The sequence below is a fragment of the Chlamydotis macqueenii genome, chromosome 1 (genome assembly GCF_036417535.1).
Source record: "Chlamydotis macqueenii isolate bChlMac1 chromosome 1, bChlMac1.mat, whole genome shotgun sequence".
NCBI classification, from domain to species: Eukaryota; Metazoa; Chordata; class Aves; order Otidiformes; family Otididae; genus Chlamydotis; species Chlamydotis macqueenii.
In genome coordinates this window covers 85,594,407-85,619,322 of record NC_141556.1, presented here as the reverse complement: position 1 = coordinate 85,619,322, position 24,916 = coordinate 85,594,407, and the positions used below count along the sequence as shown (strand labels likewise).

Here is a 24,916-nt window from a genome sequence, read left to right as displayed (position 1 = left end):
GTTCAAACTCAGTAAATTCAAGGAGTAGGGTTTCTTTTCTTCAAATAACAAAACCTTCATTGTTTACTTTTGTACCTCTACAAAAGTAGCAACTCTTACTTTTTTTTCTTTCTCTTTAAAATTTCTGTCCTTTTTTTTTGCCATAACAGATTCTCTCTACATTGACTTTTCTGTCCTTTTTTTCTTTCCAAAATGGGAAGTGGTATTTGCTTTCTTTAATTTCTACATACAAGTCAGTGTTCCATGGAAACATTGCGGTCGTACAGATTTTATTCTTCAGCAAATGAGCTATTGTCTCTTGGCTCTTGGTTAAAGGGTATTTAGCAATCTAAATTGCTAAATCTAAATACTTAGTCCACCAGTCCTTCTTCACTACGTTGTTTCATTCTCCACTTGCTTGACTAAAATGCAATTTACAGTTCTGTCTTTACAGTGATGCATTTAAATACCTTTTGAGCACCAACTTTAAAATGCTTCCCTTGTGTTCATATTGCTAACTAGCCAAATATCAGCTAAATACATGAGCAGTTTACAGAATCATAGAACAGTTTTGGGTTGGAAGGGACCTTTAAAGTTCATCTAGTCCAACCCCCCTGCAAGGAGCAGGGACATCTTCAACCAGATCAGGTTGCTCAGAGCCTCGTTCAACCTGGCCTTGAATGTTTCCAGGGATGGGGCATCTACCATATCTCTGCGCAACTTGTTCAATGTTCCACCACCCTAATTTGTACCCATTAGGTAAAAATTTTTTTCCTAATGTCTAATCTGAATCTACCTCCCTCTATTTTAAAACCATTACCCCTCATCCTATCGCAACAGACCCCGCTGAAGAGTTTCTCCCCATCTTTCCTGTAGGCCCCCTTTAGGTACTGGAAGGCCACTATAAGGTCTCCCTGGAGCCTTCTCTTCTCCAGGCTGAACAGCCCCAACTCGGCCTGTCCTCTTAGGAGAGGTGCTCCAGGTTTACCCAAGGAAAGGTTCCTCAGACAGCAGTAATGGGGCAGGATCTTTCCTTAATTAGAAAACGGCATCTTAAGACATCTGGGTAAATGTAGATCAGGCTGTTTCCCTTGGGATACAGTTATGTAGCAGGGGTAAGAAAGTTCCACTGTCTGCAGTGCACATGAGCAGGTCAAGGAATTCACCTCTTGAAGATGATGGCAAGGATGGCAATGGCAGCAAGTACCAGGAAGGCTAGACCACCGAGTGCTGAGCCCACGATAAGAGGCAGTCGGTCCTGCACCATCTCCGAGCGCTCCCCTAGCAAGGAAGACATACACACACACACACACACAAATGCAAAGGACAGGAACTGTTAGAGTTTCCCTTCTACTCAACTAGGTCTTAAGCATAATTCCATCCCTACCAGTTCTTTGCTTCTCAGCTTAGTCCTGACAGTTCAACAAATGCTTGGCTTGGTTATCCCTTTACTCCTTTAGTCACTGTGCTTCTCCAGTGCCTTCCTACTTCTGAAAAGCCAGTCCTCCCTCTGAATCCACTTTTTCTTCCCCTGCTCCACTGACACCTAATTAGCCACTTAAGTATAGGCTAGCTCTACACCTGGGTTTTGATCCTATTGTCCACTATTAACTTAGCTTGTAGATGACATACGTGAGTACCTTTGATCCAGACCAGAGAGTATTACAAGGTAGTATGTCACTGTCTGTATGAATGGATGGTGATACTGCTGGAAGGCAAGCTTCAGGGTATATCCTGTGCACCACCTAGCTTTAAGACTTCCACAGAGCATTTAGCTTAAGAGTCCTGTGACAGCTGGAGACCAAACTGCAGGAGTGTATAGTGCTATGTACTGTAACACCTTCCTAAAGAGAATTCTACTGACACACAAGGAGTACAACTGGGGAATATGGCCGTAGTGTAAACAATACGCTCTGACTGCATGAAGCTTCTTCAGGTGAACAAATCTGCAAATTATGATATACAGAAATACAAGTTGAGTAGGAGCATCTGACAGCAGTCCTCCAGAGGATAAGCTAATACACTCAGGGACACACACTAGTGAAAGATGATCATGTGCAGATCTGAATACAAAATGGTAGTACTTACCTCCCATTAATGTCTGGAAATACATCTTTCCACTGTACGGGCCATAGCCCACTGCTGATCTAGCTCGTACTTGGAAGGCATAGATCTTGCCTGGGCTCAGATTTGATATGGTGGCCATGTTGGTTTCGCTGGTCAAGGTGAATGAATTATCCTCATCTTCTGCCTTGAATGTCAGTGACCAAAAAGGAAGGTGAGACTTCTGCCTGCATCGCTGGCTGTCCTAATTAAGGAATGCTACTTTCCATGTTGGCCCAATATTCTTTGAATCTATTACAAAGCCTCCCAACCACAACTGCTATTCCAGACCTCACTTCCTCACACACTACTGGTTGTTCCTCACTGCTGCTTTTCATTCCTTTATGCCTGGGCTTCCCACAAAGCTCTACTGAAGACTCTCAGTCCTGACCTAAACAAAAATGAGAGACAAAACTACCCTGTCCTGTGGTTCCTTGCTAAGCATATCCGTAAAAAAAGCTGTATTATGTCCTGAAATTTTGCCTTCTGCAAGCTCCCATCTCATGTATTCTTCTAGGACAATAGAGAGCAAGAACACATGTAACACTGTATCCAAGAGGCTGCTATACATGTTCTTATAAATAGTAGGCCACTAGAAAAACAGTAGCTCTGTACATTCCTGCAAAAATATTTATGTGAAAGATCAAGAATATGGAATGTGAGCTTGTCTGAACAGCCCTCCGTACCTCTTCCCCTCAAATCAGATGGATCAGAAGTCATGTAAGATGTGAATGGAGAACAATTTTATATGTGCCACCCTGTAATTCCAGCACATAAACAGGTAACTGATATCTGTCACTTCGTGAATTGAAGAGTCCACTCTTCCTCCCAAAATTTCTTAGAGATGTCTGTCCAGGCACAAATGGAGACACAGGACTTCCCTCCACAAACACATGACAGAATGTTGCAGTAAATCTAATTCCAATATACACATTTGGAAACTTCAGCTCCTTCCACTGTGACCTGTGTCAGCTGGTGCTACACTTGGGGTTATTAGCCATAGCTTTTTAGATTAGCTACAAATGTCTTCTCTTTTTTAATTTGCATTGTCCCTAGATGGTTCTAAGTTGGGAAATGCAGATGGACTGATGTTAGATGAAGCGTATATTATGAATTTCTGATTTTGCTAGAGCTTGTTCTTCCTTCATAATTGAAATATTTTTTTCCACCTTATCCATCCCGATCCACGTCTGCACCTCCCAGACAGAAGATTTCCCTGTTCTCTTCAACATAACCGCTATAAAACAATCAGTACTGCATCACTTTTGGCTCACCTTGTCGAAGTAGCGTAGCTGGTAATCCAGGATGATCCCATTGGGCTGGTCTGGCTGAGGCCATGATAATGTGATGCTACTGGTAGTACGACTCACCTGATGCATCATAGGGACGGCAGAGGGGACTGGAATAAAAGAGAGGAAGGAGAGATTGCAAAGGGATAAGCTGAACTATGAACTATATTTGAATATATGAACTATGAACTATAATTGAATATTCATCATGATGAGTTAATAAGTTAGGTCAGCTATTCCTTTAATTTTCCTTAGTTTGCATTATGAAGTAATTTATAAAATAACCAGAAGAAATCCAGGCACAATTCTGCTCTACTGGGAGATACAGTCACTGACAACTTGGACAGAAAGAAAATGAAGAAATCCACATCTAAGAGATCATGCACAGGAATTACAAAACCATCTATTTTGTTGCTGGAACATTACTCTGATCTTCAAATTTGCAATTTTTACATGCAAAATAACAACGTGTTCAGTGTCACTGCCTTGTTCTAAGATCACGCTTGGACAAAAAATGTGATCACAATCAGAGCAAAAGCAGAGCAAAACCTCACTACCTCTCTTCTGCCTCTCTCCTAGATTATAATTCTTTGCCTGGGGAAAAAAAAAAATCATGTATGGGCTATCAGAGTACTGGAAGCCTTTCATGACCAATTCATGTTTGCAAACCAGAAATGGAGGCAGATGAGAACACTGATGCATTAAGGAACACAATTTGAAGCATTCCTCAGTTCAGTTGTCCTAGTTCAGTTGCAGATCATAGAGAATGAAAGCATCTCATTTTCATAGCTTGATATGCAGCCTTATGTTCAGAGTAGCTCCTTGATCTAAGGCCAATCCCTGTCAGGACTGTTGCGCAGATATCAAAACTACCACTGTATTTGAGATTCTTCATCCCTCTGTGGGCCATTGAACCACAGAAGTCCAGTCTGAATCATCACAGAATGGTGGAACCTTAAAGGTCATCTAATTTCAATCCCCCTGCCCTGGGCAGGTACACCTTCCACCAGATCAGGTTGCTCAAAGCCCCATCCAACCTGGCCTTGAACACTTTTAGGGATGGGGCATCCCAACTGTTCCAGTGCCTTACCACTCTCAAAGTAAAGGATTTCTTCCTTATATCCAATCTAAATCTACAATCTTCCACTTTAAAGTCATCACCTCTTTTCCTATCACTACATGCCCTTGTCAAAAGTCCCTCTCCAGCTTTCTTGTAGGCCCAGCTGAGGTACTGGAAGGCTGTTATAAGGTGCCTTCCCTTCTCCAAGCTGAACAGCCCCAACTCTCTCAGCCTGTCTCCATCGGAGAGGTGCTCCAGCCTTCTGATCATCTTCGTGGCCCTCCTCTGGACTCGCTGCAACAATTCCATGTCCTTCTTATGTTGGGGGCTCCAGAGCTGGATACAGTACTCCAGGTGGGGTCTCACGAGAGTGGAATAGAGAGGCAGAATTACCTCCCTCAACCTGCTTGGTCATGCTTTTTTTTCTGGGCCGCAAGGGAGCATTGGCTGCTCATGTTGAGCTTCTCATCCACCAGTACCCCCAGGTCCTTCTCCTCAGGGCTGCTCTCAATCCATTCTCTGCCTAGCCTGTATTTGTGCTTGGGATTGCCCTGACCCATGTGCAGGACCTTGCTCTTGGCCTGGTTGAACTTCATGAGGTTCTCATAGGCCCAGCTCTCAGAATGGGCTTCTAACTAGCATTGCTGCCTGGAACCACCACCTAAAGGTTATTGTTAAGCGTGGAAGTGTGGAAGCTTCACATGCAGTTTTTCTGTTTGTTCTTAAATAGCTTGCTAATTTTCTGTCTTCCGGTGAACAGGCCAGCCTGGTATACTACCCAGATGGAACTGTTAGATCTATTGATTCCCTTATGATACTAAGTTGTTTATAGTCGGTGTCAGGTATTTGTTACTGTGGGAAAATGTCAACTTTCCTTTACATATTTGGCAAGGATTGGGACATAAAAGAGGTGTTTGGAAGCATGAATCTGAAGCAGAAAGCAAGCAAGAATTTGTGTCTATCAATTTCAGAAATCTTTTGATTGGCTATTCTAAAGGCCTGAAGTTCAGTTCAAGATTTTGAGACTTGTGTAATTGCCATTACTTCTCACTAACCTGAAACTCATTACATCAGCAGGAAGGAAACAAAATATTACCTTGAAGATAATATGATTAATGATTTCAAACACTGTTAACTGAACTTAATTTAGATTACAATGAGAGACAATCTAAGCTACTATTTGAGGTAGTTTTACTTTTCATTTTTCTGTCCTCCTAGAGGGACTGTTCACATGTTCTGAAGACAACAGAAATACAGAACACCTATTTAATAGCAGGCCCTTTCCTGAAGTAGTTAGTTCTTCTAAAAAAAAGTCCTTAGATCAGGAAGAGAGATGAATAGTTGATAAAGTCACTTGCATGTGAAGCTCTCTGGAGAAAGAAAATCTACTTCTACAAAAAATATCCATGAAAGTATATGTACACATACACTCTATGGGTTTGTGCAAAAGCTAAAAGAATATTAATTTCTTCTTAGGAAGAGATTTCCAAGCAAAACTTTCAGGATAATTAGAAGAGGATCTTTCAGTATGTTAGCTATCTGTCCACAAAGCTCTTCTCAAGTTTTGCTTTCTATCTGCAAGCAAAATGTCATGCTGCCAAGAAATCTCCAAGCGGGCAGCTAGGGAACACTCATTTCCCTAATGGAAGTAACATTTTCAGCAACATTTAATTTTTCCACAAAAAGCAGGCCAATGAAAAGCTGCCAGCTAATTCCACTGGTTTTACACGATAGACATAAAGTTCCTTGATGTGAGGAATGAAGCAGAGATATTTGGCAAATGATCAAAAACTGCAGAATAGCATTTTCTTCCCTCATAATTGTGAAAAAGATAAAAAGATTACTTTTAATACTAAGATACAATTATTCTGAAAGACACAATTCAAATAGGCTCCAAACAGCTTAGGCAAGTGGGAACGAGTTAAAAATGCAAATGAAACAAAAATGTAAGAGTATAAACAATAAAATGTTTTCTCTCATCCTTATCCCTTTTATTTCTTACAATTATTTGTCTTTCAAACAAGATTGCACAACTACTTCGCCTACTAATGACAATGTTGTGACAAGGACGGAAGACAGCAGCAATTAACCAAGACTATATGTAGAATCATAGAATCATAAAGGTTGGAAAAGATCTCTAAGATCATCAAGTCCATCATCAAAATGTAGCGTCAAAAATTAAGAACATTATATTCAAATAATAATGTGAGGAGAATGCGATAACTGGTCAGTTAACATTTGATCAAGACACATTGCGCTCTATTTTAATGTTGTGAAAAGTTTAACTTCCTTCTGATGAGACATAAAGCATACACAAGAAGTGCAAACCTAAATACACAGCTAAACTGCCAGGGAAGAGCCCACTTCCTTCTAGTTCTGAATGAATATTTTGCAGAATGATTGGAGTTAAATATCCCCTCCAGTCCTGCCCTCCTATCTCTTTTCATTCCTCTCCTTCCCACCTCCAACTGTTTTTCTTCTCACCCTTCTCATTTTTTCCCGGTCCACAATTTTTCCCCTACCTGGAAGGAATACTCAAAGTCAACTAGCAACATTTGACCTGTATTTTAGTTAAAACATATCCATTCTGATGTTACTATATACTATCAATTTTCAGCTATCCATCAAGAGGTTATCTTTTGACAATGGTACAAAGACCTGAGCTGGCACTGTGTATATCACCGTTTATCACCAGAATAATGATGATAAATGGTACTCTACTCAGATGAGCAGTATGGAGAAGCAGGTTACAACTAGTGGAATTAGAAATACTGGGCAATAAGAAAAAGTCTCTTGAGTAACTTTACCCAGAGTTACACTCTGTATCTCTTGACCATGTGCCACAGCATTCTAGAATGTCCCTACTATCCAGCTATGTCCATCACTCAGGGTAATCGGGGGGGATGCCCAGGACAATGCCGTCTGCTGTATTAAAAAGTCATTTCTGTGATATATACCTAATAAGCAGATACTACTTAAGGCAAAAGTAAAAATACTCAGTCATAAAACCAGTAAAAATACTCAGTCATAAAAACAGCTATGAATCAAGGCAAGACAGGTTGTCTTTACCTCTCTGAGACAGGAAACACTGGCCAGGGAGCTCTCCCACCACTTCAAGCAAGAGATATCTAGATTTTTCCTTTGAAAAAATTCATACTAAGGTGTTGTGAAAGCTAGTACTAAGGTGATGTGATATGTGAATGTATTTAGGGGTGGAAAAAGTACGTATTTCCTGTCAGAAGTGTATGATAAAGTTACTCTCCCAGTGTTAATAAATTAGGAAATATAAAGTTCAAGGTTTTATGTCTTAAGATAACACCCGAACTACCCTACCTCTGCTGCCACAGAAGTGCTAGATGAGTATTTTCCTTTGTATGCATCCCAACTATTAAAAATGTTTATAGCTTTCAAAGCTTGTTTCATGTATACAAGCGTCCACATCTATGTTGACTTGTCATTATAATTAATTTTGCTCTTTTCACATGGAGTTCAACAATGGAGATATGCTATGTCTATGTCTAATGACAGCCGAATTCACAGGGCCTAAAATAAAGCTATCTGGGCACTTAGACTAGATGATCATTGTAGGTCCCTTCCAACAGAACTATTCTATTGTTTTCTATTCTAATTATTCACTGAGTGCAAACAACATGTTGTAAGATCAGACCTCTAAGGAAGATTGGAAAAGGACTGTTTTTTGAATAGTATTTAAAACATCACAAATGTATTGAAAACTTTTGCACGTATAAACCTAATCAAAACCATAAAGCAGTCCAAGCACCCATTAAAGAGAGCTCCCAGATTCTATTTTTTTTGTGGGCTGTCAGTTGCAACTCTTCTACGTGGCAATAGCACACAGGGTGGATTAAGATAATTTTGAGTACCTTGAAAAAGCTACATTCCCCAAGTTACTGATGTTTGACAAATGTCTGCTGTTTTCTAATAAAGCTAATGTCCTTGACTGTAGTATGGGCTCACACCAGCAACACGTGTGCAAGTCTAAAAATCTACCTGAATCAACAGAGTAGGCATCATGGTTTAGCCCCACTCAGCAGCTAATATACTACATGGCCACTCACTCAAAGCCCCCCTCACTGCTCCCCCAGTGGGACGGGGAGGAGAATCAGGAGAAAAAGAAAGGCAAAACTCATAGGTTGGGATAAAAACAGTGTAACAGAACAGCAAAGGAAAAAGAAATCAGAGAGGGGAAATCCAAAACAGTAACAGAATATACTAAGCACATGATTCAGAGTACACCAGCTCACAGTAGATCCTAACACCCAGCTCACTCTCGAGTAACAACAGCAGCCTCCTAAGTTCCATCCTCATTTAAAATACGGAGCATGATGTCACATGATATGGAATAGCCCTTTGGCTAATTTGGGTAAACTATCCCAGCTGTTGGCTAATTGGTAAGCTATTCCAACTGTATGCTCCAGCAAGGTGCCATTAGCTCCAGCTCCCCTCCCAGCTCCAGTGAAAATTAACTTTATCCTAGCCAGAACCAGGACACTAGGTAAAGACGGAATATGAAGGAAGTGCAGACTAGTATAACAGCGCATGGCAATCCCCACTTATGCAGAGCACAGACAAGTGCTATTCTCAGCAGACCATGAACAGCACTGGCAGGTGACATTCAGTCCGTATTCTGTGCAGACGCCCATGACAGACTGATGAATCCTATCCCCACTCAACACCATCAGTGGAACCTAATGAGCAATTCTGCTCACTCTTAAGCAAAGACTCAAGAAGCAAGTCAGTTGTCTATACACATGAGAGGCCTCTTGTATCCATTCTCTCTGTCATCCAGATGGCATTCCAGTAGGTGCTGGGTCTTCTAGTGTCCCTGTAGTATCTGCTAGCTGTTAGTAGATGTCTTGGCCGTAGCAGGGTGTCTCGGATGGCCTTAGATGCTTACATGTGAAAAACCAAATGGAGCTGAGATCTGACAGCCGGAAGTAGCCTCATGTTCGGAGGCATTGATCCTCAAGGGGGACTTCAACCATACGAATATCTGGTGGAGGAGCAACACAGCAGGGCATAAGCAATCCAGGAACTTCCTGGAAAGCATCAGTGACTACTTCCTGACACAAGCAACAGAGGAGGCAATGAGGGGAGGTGCCCTGCTGGACCTCATGCTCACAAACAAGGAAGGAGAGACCTTATAGCAGTCTTCCAGTACCTCAAGGGGGCCTACAGGAAAGACGGGGAGAGACTGTTCAGTAGGTCCTGTTGTGACAGGACTAGGGGTAATGGTTTCAAAATAGAGGGAGATAGATTTAGATTAGATATTAGGGAAAACATTTTTACAATGAGGGTGGTAGAACACCAGAACAGGTTGCCCAGAGAGGTGGCGGATGCCCCATCCCTGGAAACGTTCAAGGCCAGGTTGGATGAGGCTCTGAGCAACCTGATCTAGTTGGGGATGTCCCTGCTTCTTGCGGGGGGTTGGACTAGATGACCTTTGAAGGTCCCTTCCAACCCTAACCATTCTATGATTTTATGATTCTAAGTGCTCATTGGTGACCTCAAGGCAGAAGGCAACCTTGGCTGCAGTGACCAGGAGATGGTGAATTTTAAGGTCCTGAGAAGAGCAAGCAGGACAAAGAGCAAGCCCACAGCATTGGACTTCAGGAGAGCAGATTCAACCCTTTTGAAGGAGTCCCATGGGATAAGGCCCTAGTGGGAAGAGTGACCCAAAAAAAAGCTAGTTAATGTGCAAGGATTACCTCCTCCAGGTGCAAAAACAGTCCACACCAACAAGCAGAAATTCTGGCAAAAATGCCAGGAGGCCTGCATTTTTGAACAAGAGAGCAGTGGATGTTGACTACCTTGACTTCAGTAAGGCTTTCATCACTATCTCCCTCAACATCCTCATGGAGAACATAGTATGGGTTTTAAGCACTGTCTCCCATAACACCCTCATAGACAACCTGATGAAGTGTGGGCTAGATGAGCAGACAGTGAGGTCAACTGAAATTGTTGCCTGAACAGCTGGGCCCAGAGTGTGGTGATCACTGGAATGAAGTCTAGAGGGAGACGAGCACCTAGCAGTGTACCCCAGGGGTCAATTATCAGGAACAATACTATTCAACATATTCACTAATGACATGGATGATGCAGCAGAGTGTACCCTCAGCAAGTTTGCTGATGATACAAAACTAGAAGCAGGGGTTGATACACCAGTGGTCCTGGGGTACACCAGCCATCCAGAGGGACCTTGATAGGCTGGAGAAATCGGCTGACAGGAACCTCATGCCCTTCAACAAGGGGAAGTGCAGAGTCCTGCACCTGGAGAGGAATAATCCCATGAACCAGCATATGCTGGGGGCTGACCATGTGGAAAGCAGCTTTGCAGAAAGCATCCTGGGGGTCCTGGTGGACACCAAGTTGAACAGGAGCCAGCAATGTGTCCTTGGGGCAAAGAAGGCTAACAGTATCCTGGGCTGCATTAGGAGGAAGGTTGCCAGCAGGTTCAGGGAGATGATCTTTCCCCTCTACTCAGCTCCAGCGAGGCCACACTTGGAGCCCTGTTTCGAGTTCTGGGCTGCCCAGCACAAGAGAGACACGGACGTACTGGAGAGAATCCAGCCACAGATATGATTAAGGGACGGGAGCATCTCTCATAGGAGGAGAGGCTGGGACTGTTCAGCCTGGCGAAGAGGAGACTTACAAGGATCTTACGAATGTGTACAAATACTTAAAGGGAGAATGCAGAGAGGACAGAGACAGGCTCTTTTCAGGTGCCTAGTGACAGGCCCAGAGGTAATGCGCACAAACTGAAACACAGGAGGTTCCCTCTGAACACAAGGTATCACTTTTTACCATGAGGATGGCCAAACGCTGGAGGAGGTTACCCAGAGAGGCTGTGCCTGCAGATAGCCAGAAGTGTTCTGGACATAGCCCTTGGCAACCTGCTCAAGGTGACCCTGCTTGAGCAGAGGGGATTTGAGAAAATGTCCTCCAGAGACCTCTTCCAAGCATAGCCATTTTCTGATTCTAGCCAGCTGAATCACTCAGCAGTATAGACTAGACATCCATGGACTACAACAGGAATTCAGACAACTGACTCACAGGTGATCACTTAATTGGGATTCAAACCAAACCCTACCAGGGCCTATGTGTTCTTTCTAGTTATTTATAGGTTTTCTTCCCCTTCCGTCTCACCCTATAAGATTCTAAATCATACAGTGTTTCTCTCATTATATTTCACATGGTTTGATCATCCTCAGCTATATCTGTAATATGTCTCTATATTCTTTAATACTAGCCCCATATCTACCACTCTTATATTCTTGTTTCTCCTTCATTACCTCTTCATTATCCTCATTTTCTAAGCAAATGGCATCAAGACCCTAGCTTTTTTACACACAACTTCCCAGACTGATCTTCTTCAAGGAAGAAGATACAGCATGGAAATGACTTTCTTTATGTGTTTAATGTCTTATCTTTATTTTGAAATTATCCTATGTCTTTTCCACAGACTTCAATTTAGTTCTGACTCTTTCTGTAAATACCTGAAAATTCCTTAAAAGTATCTCAGGTTGCCTTCTGTCATAACATTGTAATTTACTTCCTGTGGATGAAGAGTGCTTTAGAAAGGCCAATTAATTAGTCATTTTACTTCCATTACCTCTATTGTTATTACTTCTTGTGTATGAGTTCCACTCATGCCCAACAAACAGGAAAAATTCCGTCATGCCACAAGGTGCCATGTTTTACTATGCACCTCCTATTTCTACTTGATCAAAAAGTTTATGACTTCATTTTAACAGTTTCTGAAACCTGAAATGTGAAAACAAGCACACTCATTCTCTGCTTATGCTGCACAGATAGGGCACAGTAAAGATAGAAATGGGAATAGTTTCTTTTTGTGGAGTGACCATAGAAGTTTTTATTAAGTCCCAGTCAAAACTGAGCAAACCCACTGAACACGGCAAAGTTGACAAATGTCACTAAGGGAAAAATTACACCTTGAGAGTGTTTTTGTTGTTCCTATGTAAGAAGAAAACAATACCGTTAAATTCTTAGAGACCTTTGGCAAGTGCTCAAGGTTGGCAATTAGATTGTAAATAAACAATCAGCTTGTTACTTTGAAAATTAATGTAGTTCATTCGTAGGACAATGAACACAGAGCTCACAATCTACTTGTTTTACCTGCTGGTTTTAGCCTGGCAAAACACAGTAGTATGGAGCTTTTGATAGTTCTCTTTTTATTCCTTTCCTGTTTTGATCAAGAAAACACCTTGCCTATGTCCCTGCTTTTGCCAACTAAGTCTACTGGACTATTTTGTCTGTCTGTGGAAAAGCAAACATCTTCAAATAACTCATCAATTTCCCTTCATAATCTCATAATCATACTTGGCATTTAGTTCTTTTCCTCTTCTCACACCATTTCACCTGAAAATCTTCTGTCAGGTCGTCTTAAATTTCCTGGCACTACCCATAACTGTCCTTGTCCCCATTCAACCTCTTACACAATCCTTCAGACTGTCTAGCTTTCATTTCTGCAGTTCTACAGATTTTTGGTGTTGTCAGGTCACACTGCTCTGAATCCAACTGATGTAAAAGGCTGCTACATATCTTTTCACAGGTATAAAACAATCTGGTCATATAACCTTTATCTTCACATATCTCTGTTAGCTCTCATAATGTCTGGATTCACTTAAAAAAATCTGCTTGCTTTTAAAAATCTGCATAGATTTGCTCCAACATTCAAGTCTCTGCTCTCTCTATCTTTTCCTCTTCCTTCTAGGAACGTCACAGCTGCCTCAATGAGTAACAACAGACAAGCAACAGACATTACTACATGCTTCAGTGGAAGGTGTACGAAAAAAATGGACAGCTAGTTACAGCTGTGCACAGAGAAGGCTTTTTCACAATCCTTTAAATGAAAATCTGACTTCTGTCCTGAAATGTGAGAAGGGATTATTTGTTTACCCTGATAAGTACACTTCAAGTTGTTAAAACAATCACTAAAATTTTAGTGAGATTAATTTTTTTTTAAATAATACAGTTGAATTTTAAGTTCTTTGCTTTCTTTGTGTTAGGTTCGCCTCTGTGACGAAGCATAACTCCACTGCAATGACATCATAGCCTTTCCTCATGCAGTTCATGCTATCTGCAACAGCCTCCCAACATCTTTCTATACATCCTGACACTTCTTTACCTATTCAACCTCAGCACTTCAAACCTGAGCTGAGAACAATTCCCTTCTCTATTGTCTCATCTCTGGACAGTTTTTCCTTCTGGTAATCTGCATATCACATTTGCATGTCATACTATTACTACCCAAACAGGTTTTATTATTACTATCCAAACAGGTTTCAGATGCTTTTTGCTATAGAAGGCTAAGTCTTGGTAATGAAAAGAAGTTTTTCAGTGCCAGCCCGTCTCACTCTGCCTTCAAACATGTAGTCACTGAAAAGGAAGAGTAGGAACATCATAATCAGACTACCACAGAAAAATGTGATTGTGTAACCAAAGAATCCTATCATACTTTGAAGCAGGGCTAGCAGATTGTTAGGGGTAAGCAAACCCTTAGATGAACAGTGTTTTGGAGACAAAGATGAAGAGCGAATAGGGAGCAGGAGAAAAAGAAAAAGAGAAGTAGAACTGTTCCAGCACATAATATTGCCTAAGATATCTCTAACAATGGGGCAGAGGGTGGGGAGGAGGATTTTTTGGATCAGCAACTGGAATAAGCAAAAGAACTCTGGTTGATGTTTGAGTAAGCAGAATATTCAGAAGCTGCCAGGGCTGAAGGGTCTTTCTTTGGTCACCGTTAATTCAATGGAGAGAAAATTTCTGCTACGGTCATTTATCTGAAAGCTTATCTTTCTCTAGTTCGCTTTTTCTTATACCCTTAATGCCTTCCTGTGTCCTCCTTGTCTCTTTCAGAACATAAGATCCTGAAATGTCCATCTCTGCTTGTATAATAATAATAGTAATAATAATAATTGTTATAATAACATAACAACAAGAAGAAGCCATGCTAAAGTGAAAAGCTGCTGAAGGGATTGAAAGGAGGGGGTATGGATGAGACAGGCCACGTGATGGAGGAAGCAGGGCCTTGTTAGTATGAGCTGTCACTATGAATCGAGGGCAGTTCATCTCAAGCTCACTCCTAATGATCTTGAAGAAGAGCAAGGGGGAAAAAAAAAAAAGCAAACACAAAAAGAAGCCATTCAGTACACACTGATGCTTAAGAAAGTTGGCCTCCCCTGAAACTGCACGAGAGGCACCTTAGAGAGAGACATCCAACACACTCAGAGACATCAAGAGACAGCTGGAGGAATAGGAGTAATCGAAAAGTCAAACAGAAGCAAAAGAAGATGGCAGACTTGGTGATTCCAGGCAGGAGAAGGAAGCAGCTAGTCAATTAAATTACCTCAGATACAGATGAAGGCGGCTGAGATGAGAAGGATGAAGAAGCAGAATTATTTAGGATGTTAATAGAACACCCATGTGTCCCCAGCAGAAGACAAACGAACTGCCTGGAACTACCATACAAATTACCCAGCCGTATCTTTTACTGTAAACAAATACTGACCACTTGCAGACAGCCTCTTAAGGGACCGGGTATCTTATACATGCTCTGCTACTCAATACCTGTCAAGTAACATTTTAAAGGGAAGAAACAGATGTTGTCAAACCACTGGCATCTGCCAATAGTAGGAAATGACTTGGGATGTATATATATATTCCCTTTCTCTCCACAGAATAGAAGTAGAAATTAAAATACATGATTTAACCAAGATCATGATGCTACATCTGATTTTACAGCATTTCTTATGAACTTTATCAAAGCCTGGTTTTACAGAGGCTTCCACAACTACACTGGAATCTCATTAGGGATTTGTTTAACATTTACACATGTCTAAATGTTTACAGACATTTTCTGTCACTCAGTTCAAACTGTACTCCTCTTTCTCCTCCTCATCACTCTATTCCTCATTATATCCTCTTAAATAAGCTGTGTACAATTCCTCTCCATACCAGCTTATAAAGAACAATATATGCCCAGTCTCTTACTGTCAACATTTAGCAGAACTGTATGCTTGTGTGCCTGTGGCTCTCTTCACCTCCAGTCCTTGCATATGATATTTACAGAAAATCAGAATTTGTTTGATGCTGTTCACCACTTTCCTCCATATATATAAGCCTTCTGTATGCTATCCATCAATCTGACGTATTCTTCAACTCTAATCTCTCCCCTTCCTTTGGCTGCCCACATAAGCCATTAGTGTTTTCGTGTGGTCATCACTCTGGTTTAGTTCCTAGTTACAAAGATCACAACACCTATGATACAACTGTACAATACATTTTAATATTTCTACCATGTAAAAGGCAAAAAAAAATTCCCTAACTTTGCGTCCTATTGCAGGAGAATAATACTCCAAGACCACTTCTCAAAACAGGCAGGAACAATGTAAAAGAAAATACATGGCATGTGGAAGAACCCAGAGCAATTTCAGTAAAATAGGAATGGTGATTCTGTTTCTGGATCCTTTGTCAAAATTCCATTTAAAACCCCTCCCGGAACTGTAAAAACTGTAGTTTCCATATCCTTTTACAACGCACAGGACTGCACAGAATTAACACACTCCATTCCAGGGTCATGTATATTTAGGTGATGAGTAAATATCATTGTATACATTCTTTCCTGTAACACAGCACCTATCTGTATCTTATAACTCTATAATCATCTTTAGACAGTGCCCATCTGTGCCTTTATTTTCCAATTCCTTACTTTGATATGCAGCAAGGCAAAGGTGGACAGATTTGACGAAACACTCAACAACACTTGTTAAAGTGCACTAGAGAATGAAGTGAAATGAGAAGAATGGAAGGTGGTGTAGAGAAACAAGAAAGGATGGAAAAATAGAGTATCTCAAAACACAGAAAGACAAAAAAGTAAAGTGAAAAATGCTAGAAAAACTGATTGAAGTATAAGAGGATGAAATGTAGAAGAGTAGGAGATAAAGAAGGTGAAGAGGAAATGGAGAAGGGCTCTCTAAATGCTGCTGTGGCAAGCTGATGCTCACAAAATCCCCATCAAACCCTGATTGTGTCTCCTGCCTTGCACAATGAAGCAACATGCGTTGTCTGACCCACAGAACTACCTTTCCCTTTGTCATTTTCTTCAGGGCAGCTTCTGCCCAACCAACTCTTTTTCCATATACAATGACATCAGCTGCTAAACTCAGTTTTTCTGACAAGAGGGAAGAAAGGAAAGCCCATCCAGAGAAAGCAGAAATGAGAAGGGCAGAAGTGAAATCATGGAACTAGCAGGGCAAGATTAAAAAAGGCACATCATACAGGTAACAAGACAAAGCTACAAGATTCAAAAGATAAAAGCAAATCAAATGAGAGACAGAAGTGGAAACTGTGGGACTCAGATGCAGAGGTCTCCTCACCTGACTGGCTGGTGCTAACATTGATGGTGGCATAGTGAGGTGCTTCTGAACTCAGTTCAGTCACCAAGTTGACAGCCTGGATCTCAAAGGTGTACTGCACACGGGCCAAGAGGTTGGAGACTTGCACACGACTTTCTGTCAGACCCACTTGGCGTGGTTCAAATTGTACACTGTCCCCACAGCGCACGCATGGCCCAGAGGACCCTGCTGGACATACTTTGCAGATGACATTGAAGAAAACGTCCTTGCGGCCGCCTAGGTCCTTGGGGAGGCGCCAGGTCAGGAGCACATTGGAGCCAATAATTTCATAGCTAAGGTCACGGGGAGCAGAGGGGATGCCTAGAAGACAGAACAAAAGATCAAAAGAGAGGTGGAGGAGGGGAGGAGGGGAGAAGACAAAGCAGGAGGATAAGAACAAAAGAACAAGTTGCTTTTTCTTCTCATTTTTACTCTTCTCTAGTCGTTTCTCTGAACAAGGCTAAGAAAAACATATTCTTTGCTACATCAAACATACGCTTACAGATACAAAGGAGCAACTGTACTACCACATTTTAGAGAAAAAAAAATAACAAGAAGGGTCTTTGTTTCAAGGATGTGACTTTTACTTTTACCTAAAAGAACAGCTAGTGTGTAGGGAAATTCCAAGCCTTTGAAATTTTAAACTTTGCACAAGCTTAGTAAAGATTTGTCTCTACTGAGGCCTCTAATTCTCTCCTTTGGCGCCTAATATCTCCGAATTCTCTTAGACTTCAGTTAGCCTGTTGAGTTAGCCTATTGCAGGAACTGAACACCAGTTTCCCTATGATTATTCCTGCTGCCAGCCAGATTCCTGAATGGCACCGGGAGTAAACTCTGACAGCTGAAAAACTGCCCATTCTGTGCATCCAACACTTCTCCTGCTGGCACAAAGGCTGTGAAGAGAAGGAGGAACATGCAGAGAGTGAGAAGATGGCATGGGGACGAGAATGGGACAAGACACTGGAGCTATAAAGTGAAAAGTTCAGAAAGGTAAAAATAAGCAGTAGTGTTGTGCTGCTAAATCTGGGCATAGGCACAAAGCAAGACTAGAAGGGCAGGGACAGAGAGGCTGAACTCAGCAATGGGAAGGGGCAAGGGAAACGTGATAACATTTGTAGAATTTGAATTCTGTGCAGTAAATATGGTCTTCACACTTTCAGTGATAAATGGAAGAAAATACTGGTTAATTCCTTCAATGAACAATACTTAGCCCATTTATGGAATAAGTTTAGCATTTCATGAGAAATTAGTATATTATTCTCTCATTAAAAGTTGTATCTTATGCATACTTGCAATGGACTTATTTAAGGTTGGATGAGTCATCTAAAATTTGTTTGTGTTTTTTTTTTAATTTCTGAGTATCTAGTACTACAACAGCCCAGTATTCTCAAAACAGTTTCCCCAATGTATCAACATTATAAAAAGCATGTGGGAACACTTCTGCCTTCTCATCTACATTCAGTGAGTGGATATACCCTGTAGTCAACTGGAGGAGCAAAGAGAAGTTTTGGGTTATTTCAGAGCTCATGGGAAGAGACAAATTGCAACTTCCCTGGGTCATTTGGGCACGTTCTCTCTCATTAACTGCCCTTCTTGCTTTCAAACACTTTGTCCAAATACTTACCAGTGCAGGGAGCATCAGAATTGTCCAAAGTAGACCGATAGTAGTGGTTCTGGCACACACATTCACTGGAACCTGGCAGTGGAGCATGGCTGTGGGCAGGGCATAGATGGCAGGGGTTGTCTCCCACAGATACTTTGAAGAAACCAAGGGGACAGGCTAAGAGGAGGAAAATAAGAGGCAAAAGCAGGAAACTCATTAATTCAGATTCCAGAAACAATAAAATCTTATTTACATTTAACTCCTGCTGCTGTTGTAGGAAGATGCTATCACATAGTGTAACTACTGCTGGCTTTGTTGCCTTATGGAGCATGTATCATTACAGTTGCAATTTCAAAACAGTTTAGTTTATTCTATACAAAAGGTGCTTCAATTGATTCACTGGTAGATGAAAAAGAATGAGTCCAGAGACAGCTTTGGCCATCTGAAGTAATTGTCTTCTCATTACTCACTCAAAGTGCTTTGGCATTGTAGAAGTCAAAGAGCATAGTCATGTGATCTGTCTGGAAATAGCCATATCAGTTACAGGTATTATCCACATCTCCTTCTCCCCATGCAACACAGCCACAAAACCATATTTTTTATGCTGCCTTCAACAGTTTCATTGCTGAAAGCAGTAAAAGCTACCACGGCTGATTTTGCATCAAAATTAGGAGCAGGCACTCAAACTGGCAGTCCTATTGTTTTCCTGTAGGTCTGGAAACTTCCCAATAATGGCTAGTTTAATTCAATCTTCAAATGCATAGGAACATGCTTATGCAAAAAGCTGAAACAAGGACGTAAATCCATCCTACAGGGAGATAGAATCTAAAAAATAGTAACTTATTAACAATACGGGAGTGTGGCACATTCCAAGTATGGTAAAAATGCTATGCTGAATTACCTAGCAGAAGATGCTTGCATCTTACGTTGAAGCGCTAGGATAAAGCTTCCACAGTTTTTATGTAAGTTGTAAGTAAGTGTTGTAAAGTTGACTTTCCACATAAACAGATAGAGTTCTTTTAGACTGTACAGATTAACAAGCTCAGGTGAAAGTTCATTTGTGGACTGACATTTCATTAGTTAACTTCACAATAAAGACCATTTACAGGGAATGGGGAACTTTCACTTAGACCCCAGATAGGCATTTGATATCAAAAGACACAAGGGACACACTCAAGAGAAGAACTGTCCTAGTGATTACCATAAGCAGAACATTCCAAAGGATAGCAAAAAGCTATATAAAGAAGAAAAAAGTGTAAGAGAAGAATATCGTATGCAGGTGTTAACAGGAAATTAGTCTACCTAATGAATGTTCCAAAATGGAACACCACAGCAGCAGCTGCAGAATTAGCCTATATAATTATTACTTACTGTACTTAGAGGCTTCCACCTCCAATAACAATTACTTGGAAATGTTTCTACCTACTATAGGTGCCAAGTTGCCATTGATGCATCTTTCTTAACAAAGAAACAACTTCAAAAAACACAGTAGCTTGCTTGTCTAACCTTCTTCTCATATGCGTTCAATTCCCTCTCATTTGGGTTTTCAAAGCCCATTGTAGAATTTTTTATGTATACTGTGGGACTGCAGGTATGCAAACCTTAACAAAACTGAAAAGGTTACAGCTGCAGTCCAGACATAACAGCCAATAACATCCGTAGAATCCCATCAGCTTTGTGCCTGTTATATTACTTCATCTTCTCTGTCAAAAGTCTTCTTGGCTGCACAGTAACCTCCACACATACTGCGATAAGAATGGTAAGTCCTGGAACAGGTCAGATCATAAAAGGGACTTCAATAACTCTGAATGACAGCAATTAGATAGCAGAACATGAATTCTTCCCAGCACACAGAAAATTACCACATTCAGTGTCATACATTTTCATATGGAAAGGAAGGGGGAAGAAGAGACTGTAATTTTGCATGTGACGGATGATGGTAAGAAAAGAGCAACTGTCTTTGCCTTCAGGCCTTTATTCAGCAGAAAATCAAATTATTCTCATATGCAAAGATCTGTCCCTATGTTCCTATGGACAAAAAAGTAAGTAAGATTTTGTCCACTTTATAAATTACATCCCTTTCTTTCAGTTTAAGGCTCTGCTAACAGCCACACACGTAGAAAATAACTTTCACATTTCTTGGTAAATGCACCTGTACTGAAACTATGTGTGTTAGGAATGGCAATTTCTTGTCCAACTCACTACATAGTCACTCAACAAAAATTCACCATTTTCAGAGATCTTCCTTTACTTATTTCAAAATTGAGAATGCTGAAATGAATGTGAATATTTTCTTACAAGTAATCTTATCTGTTTTTTCTTGCATCAAATGCCATCTCAAGCTTTTCTCAAGGCTTGATGGCACACTCACCGCACAACTAGTGGCACTTTCATTCCATTTGTCAAGGTAGATCCTGGAGAATGATTCTTTTTCTTCAGTACTAGACTCTGAGATTAAGCAGGACAATGACCTCACTGCTGGTCAGACTAGTGAAAATGAACAGATAATTATAATGCCTGCAGTCTATGTGATGCTAAAAGAAAATCTGTAGAGTATACAGACTTTACCCTTGCAGTGCAAAAACATATTTACCCTAAAGGGTAGCACTAAGAGAATTCAGGTAGATTAATCCCTAGCCCAATTGCAAATTATATGGAAAGCTAGACAAAGCTGTGAATGAAGAAGAATTTGTCTGGTATTTAGTAAATAAAATTTATTTTCAAATAAACACAGTTGTGTTAAAAATAAACAAACATTTATTTTTACATGGTGCTTTGAAGTCTACTGGCAACTTCCTGTTGAGCCTGGGGATGCAGGGATGAGGTCTGCGGGGATGGCACACCCTTGATGAGTCAGACAAAGATATTAAGCAAAAGTACAGTGTTGTAGGTTTTATGTAATGGAATGAACATTCCAGCAGCACTACCACCTCAGTAAAGAAAGCCAGTTCATATAAGGCAGAGTAAGTCTATTGCTTAAAACGCCATGCAAGATTCCATTAATGCTATGGACAGTCACTCCAAGTGATCAGAAGCATTCAACAGCTGCTTATAAAAACCAAGAGGCCAACCAACGCAACAAGAATACAAATATTTTTATAGGGACTTAGTGTCTGCTAATGTTATCTACTCATACCACAGATATAGTACAATACTATAGAGACAATATTTTGGAGAAAGTACTTGTAACAAATTCTAAAGATCAAATGCTTAGAGCTATTCTTTTACATTTGCCTCACAAAATCTAATTTCTTCATCCATGCACCATCCTTGCCATTACGTGCCTGCACCATATGCAAAGGTAGGTCACTGCTGTCTGCCCTAGCACTGCCCAGTATGGTATACTTTTTGTGCTGTCACACTTAAGTGGTTTCTTGCTATATCTTACTTGTTGAGGCAGCATCTATTCTTGAGTGTAATCCCAGAACTTCAAAAGTCAATGAAGAATTGTTTATGCTGAAGAGCGATGTTAGCACAAAACCAGGTGATTTTACAGTAAATTGCAGGTTTAAATCAGAAGAATGCTTCAAACAGTTAAAGAAGCAGGCTTTTGAGAAACACTTCCAACACAATGTGTACGTTCTAATGAACCTGAAGGTGCACAAGTCCATGGGACCTGATGAGATTCATCTGCAGATCCTGAGGGAACTGGCGGATGAAGTTGCTAAGCCACTGGCCATCATATTTGAGAAGTCATGGCGTCTGGTGAGGTTCCCAATGACTGGAAAAGGGGTAACATAACCCCCATTTTTAAAAAGGGAAATAAGGAAGACCCGGGTAACTACAGGCCAGTCAGCCTCACCTCTGTGCCTGGCAAGGTCATCTAGCAGACTCTCCTGGAAACCATGTTAGGGTATATGGAATATAAGGAGGTGATTGGTGACAGCCAAGACAACTTCACTAAGGGCAAATCATGCCTGACTAGTTTGATGGCCTTCTATGACAGGGTTACAGCACTGGTGGACAAGAGACAAGCAACTGATGTAATCTATCTGGACTTGTGCAAGGCATCTGACACTGTCTCACACAACATCCTTGTCTCTAAACTGGAGAGACATGGATCTGACGGATGGACCACTTGGTGGATAACAAATAGGCTGGATGGCCAAACTCTAACAGTTGTGGTCAAGAGTTCAATGTCCAAGTGGGGACCAGTGACAAGTGGTGTTCCTCAGAGATCGGTATTGAGACTGGCCCTGTTTAACATCTTTGTCAGCAACAGGGACAGTGGGATAGAGTGCACCCACAGTAAGTCTGCCGACGACACCAAGCTGTGTGGTACAGTCGATGCACGGAGGGAAGGGATGCCATCCAGAGGGACCTTAACAGGATGGAGAGGTGGGCCTGTGAGAACCTCATGAAGTTCAACAAGGCCAAGTGCAAGATCCTGCATGTGGGTTGGGGCAATCCTAAGCACAAATACAGGCTAGGCAGAGAATGGATTGAGAGCAGCCCTGAGGAGAAGGACCTGGGGGTACAGGGGGGGACCTGGGGGACTAGAAGCTCAACATGAGCCAGCAATGCGCCCTTGCGGCGCAGAAGGCCAATCACATCCTGGGCTGCATCAAGAGGAGTGTGGCCAGTAGGTCGAGGGAAGTGATTCTGCCTCTCTATTCCACTCTTGTGAGATCCCACCTGGAGTACTGTGTCACTGTGTCCAGCTCTGGAGCCCCCAACATAAGAAGGACGTGGACCTGCTGGAGCAAGTCCAGAGGAGGGCCACAAAGATGATAAGAGGGCTGGAGCACCTCTCCTGTGAGGACAGGCTGAGAGAGTTAAGGCTGTTCAGCCTGGAGAAGAGGAGGCTCCAGGGAGAGCTTATAGTGGCTTTCCAATACCTAAAGGGGGCCTACAGGAAAGACGGGGAGAAACTCTTCAGCAGGGCCTGTTGTGACAGGACAAAGGATAACAGATTTAAAATAGAGGGAGGTAGAATCAGAACAGATATAAGGAAAAATTTTTTTTACAATGAGGGTGGTGGAACACTGGAACAGGTTTCCCAGAGAGATGGTGGATGCCCCATCCCTGGAAACACTCAAGGCCAGGTTGAATGAGGCTCTGAGCAACCTGATCTACTTAAAGATGTTCCTATTCCTTGCAGGGGGGTTGGGCTAGATGACCTTTAAAGGTGCCTTCCAACCCAAACTATTCTGTGATTCTCCAAGCAGCAGACATAAAAAAAAATACTAAAAACATTTAAGAGTGAACCTGGCTTGTTTCTGAAGCGATTTTGTGATACAGTTGCCATTGAGAGCAAAGTACCAGACTTAATGTAAACGTATCTCCCCTTGTCCTGTATTTAACATAAGCAGAGTGCCAAGTCGCCACACAGGCTCATTTATAAGCACTTCACTACAGCTGAGTAAACTAGACAAAATTCCACTCCAGCTGTTTTACCAAAAAAACAAATTTCAGTAATATTTCTCTGTCCTCACATGCACCCTCTCTTTTGGGAGAAGGCGGGGAATTTCTGCCATTTTGGCTACCATGTTCCCCCTCAGTGACGCAAAGAAATAGATGAAAGAGGGGTACAAAGCCGTGAGTTAAAGTCTCCATTAAAATGTATCATTTTTACAAGATGACTCAAGTACAACAAAAAAACACTGACTGTGATGGCTAATTGGTTTTCAATGCAAAAAAAAAAAAGCAACCCTAAACAGTTAAGTGACCACGTCACAGAGAGAAGGGAGCTAAGAAGGCTATCTGTAAGAAAACAATCAAGAGAGGAGACTAGTATAACAGCGCATGGCAATCCCCACTTATGCAGAGCACAGACAAGTGCTATTCTCAGCAGACCATGAACAGCACTGGCAGGTGTCATTCAGTCCGTATTGTATGCAGACGCCCATGACAGACTGATGAATCCTATCCCCACTCAACACCATCAGTGAAACCTAATGAGCAATTCTGCTCACTCTTAAGCAAAGACCCAAGGAGCAAGTCAGTTGTCCATACACATGAGAGGCCTCTTGTATCCATTCTCTATGTCATCCAGATGGCATTCCAGTAGGTGCTGGGTCTTCTAGTGTCCCTGTAGTATCTGCTAGCTGTCAGTAGATGTCTTGGCCATAGCAGGGTGTCTCGGATGGCCTTAGATGCTTACATGTGAAAAACTGAATGGAGCTTAACAACAGTGCCCAGATTGACTTCTAGCTGGGCTTTTGCCTTTCTAATTTTCTCTCTGCAGGTCCTAACGAGCTCCTTGTAATCTTCTTGAGTTGCCTGCCCCTTCTTCCAAGAGCAGTAGACTCTCCTTTTTCCCCTAAGTCCTAGCAAAAGCTCCCTGTTCAGCCAGGCTGGTTGTCTCTCCCATCAGTTAGTCTCATGGCACCTGGAGACAGCCTACTCCTGCACCTTTAAGACTTCCTTCTTGAACAATGCCCAGCCTTCCTGGACCCCTTTGCCCTTCAGGACTGTCTCCCAAGGGACTCTCTCAACCAGTGTC

The 24,916-nt window shown here is 41.6% G+C and overlaps 1 protein-coding gene across 2 annotated transcripts in view; it reads right to left on the bottom strand.

The window, feature by feature from the left end:
- Positions 1-24,916, bottom strand: part of LOC104482467 (ephrin type-B receptor 5) — an 81,819-nt gene that overhangs the window by 8,171 nt on the left and 48,732 nt on the right. For both annotated transcript variants that reach the window (XM_086759043.1, XM_086759051.1), the window contains 5 exons: positions 18,493-18,648; positions 16,851-17,189; positions 3,357-3,481; positions 2,068-2,230; positions 1,146-1,260 (listed from right to left, as the gene is read on the bottom strand). In XM_086759043.1, the coding sequence (XP_086615169.1) occupies positions 1,146-1,260; positions 2,068-2,230; positions 3,357-3,481; positions 16,851-17,189; positions 18,493-18,648 (898 nt within the window). The remainder of the gene's footprint in view (positions 1-1,145; positions 1,261-2,067; positions 2,231-3,356; positions 3,482-16,850; positions 17,190-18,492; positions 18,649-24,916) is intronic.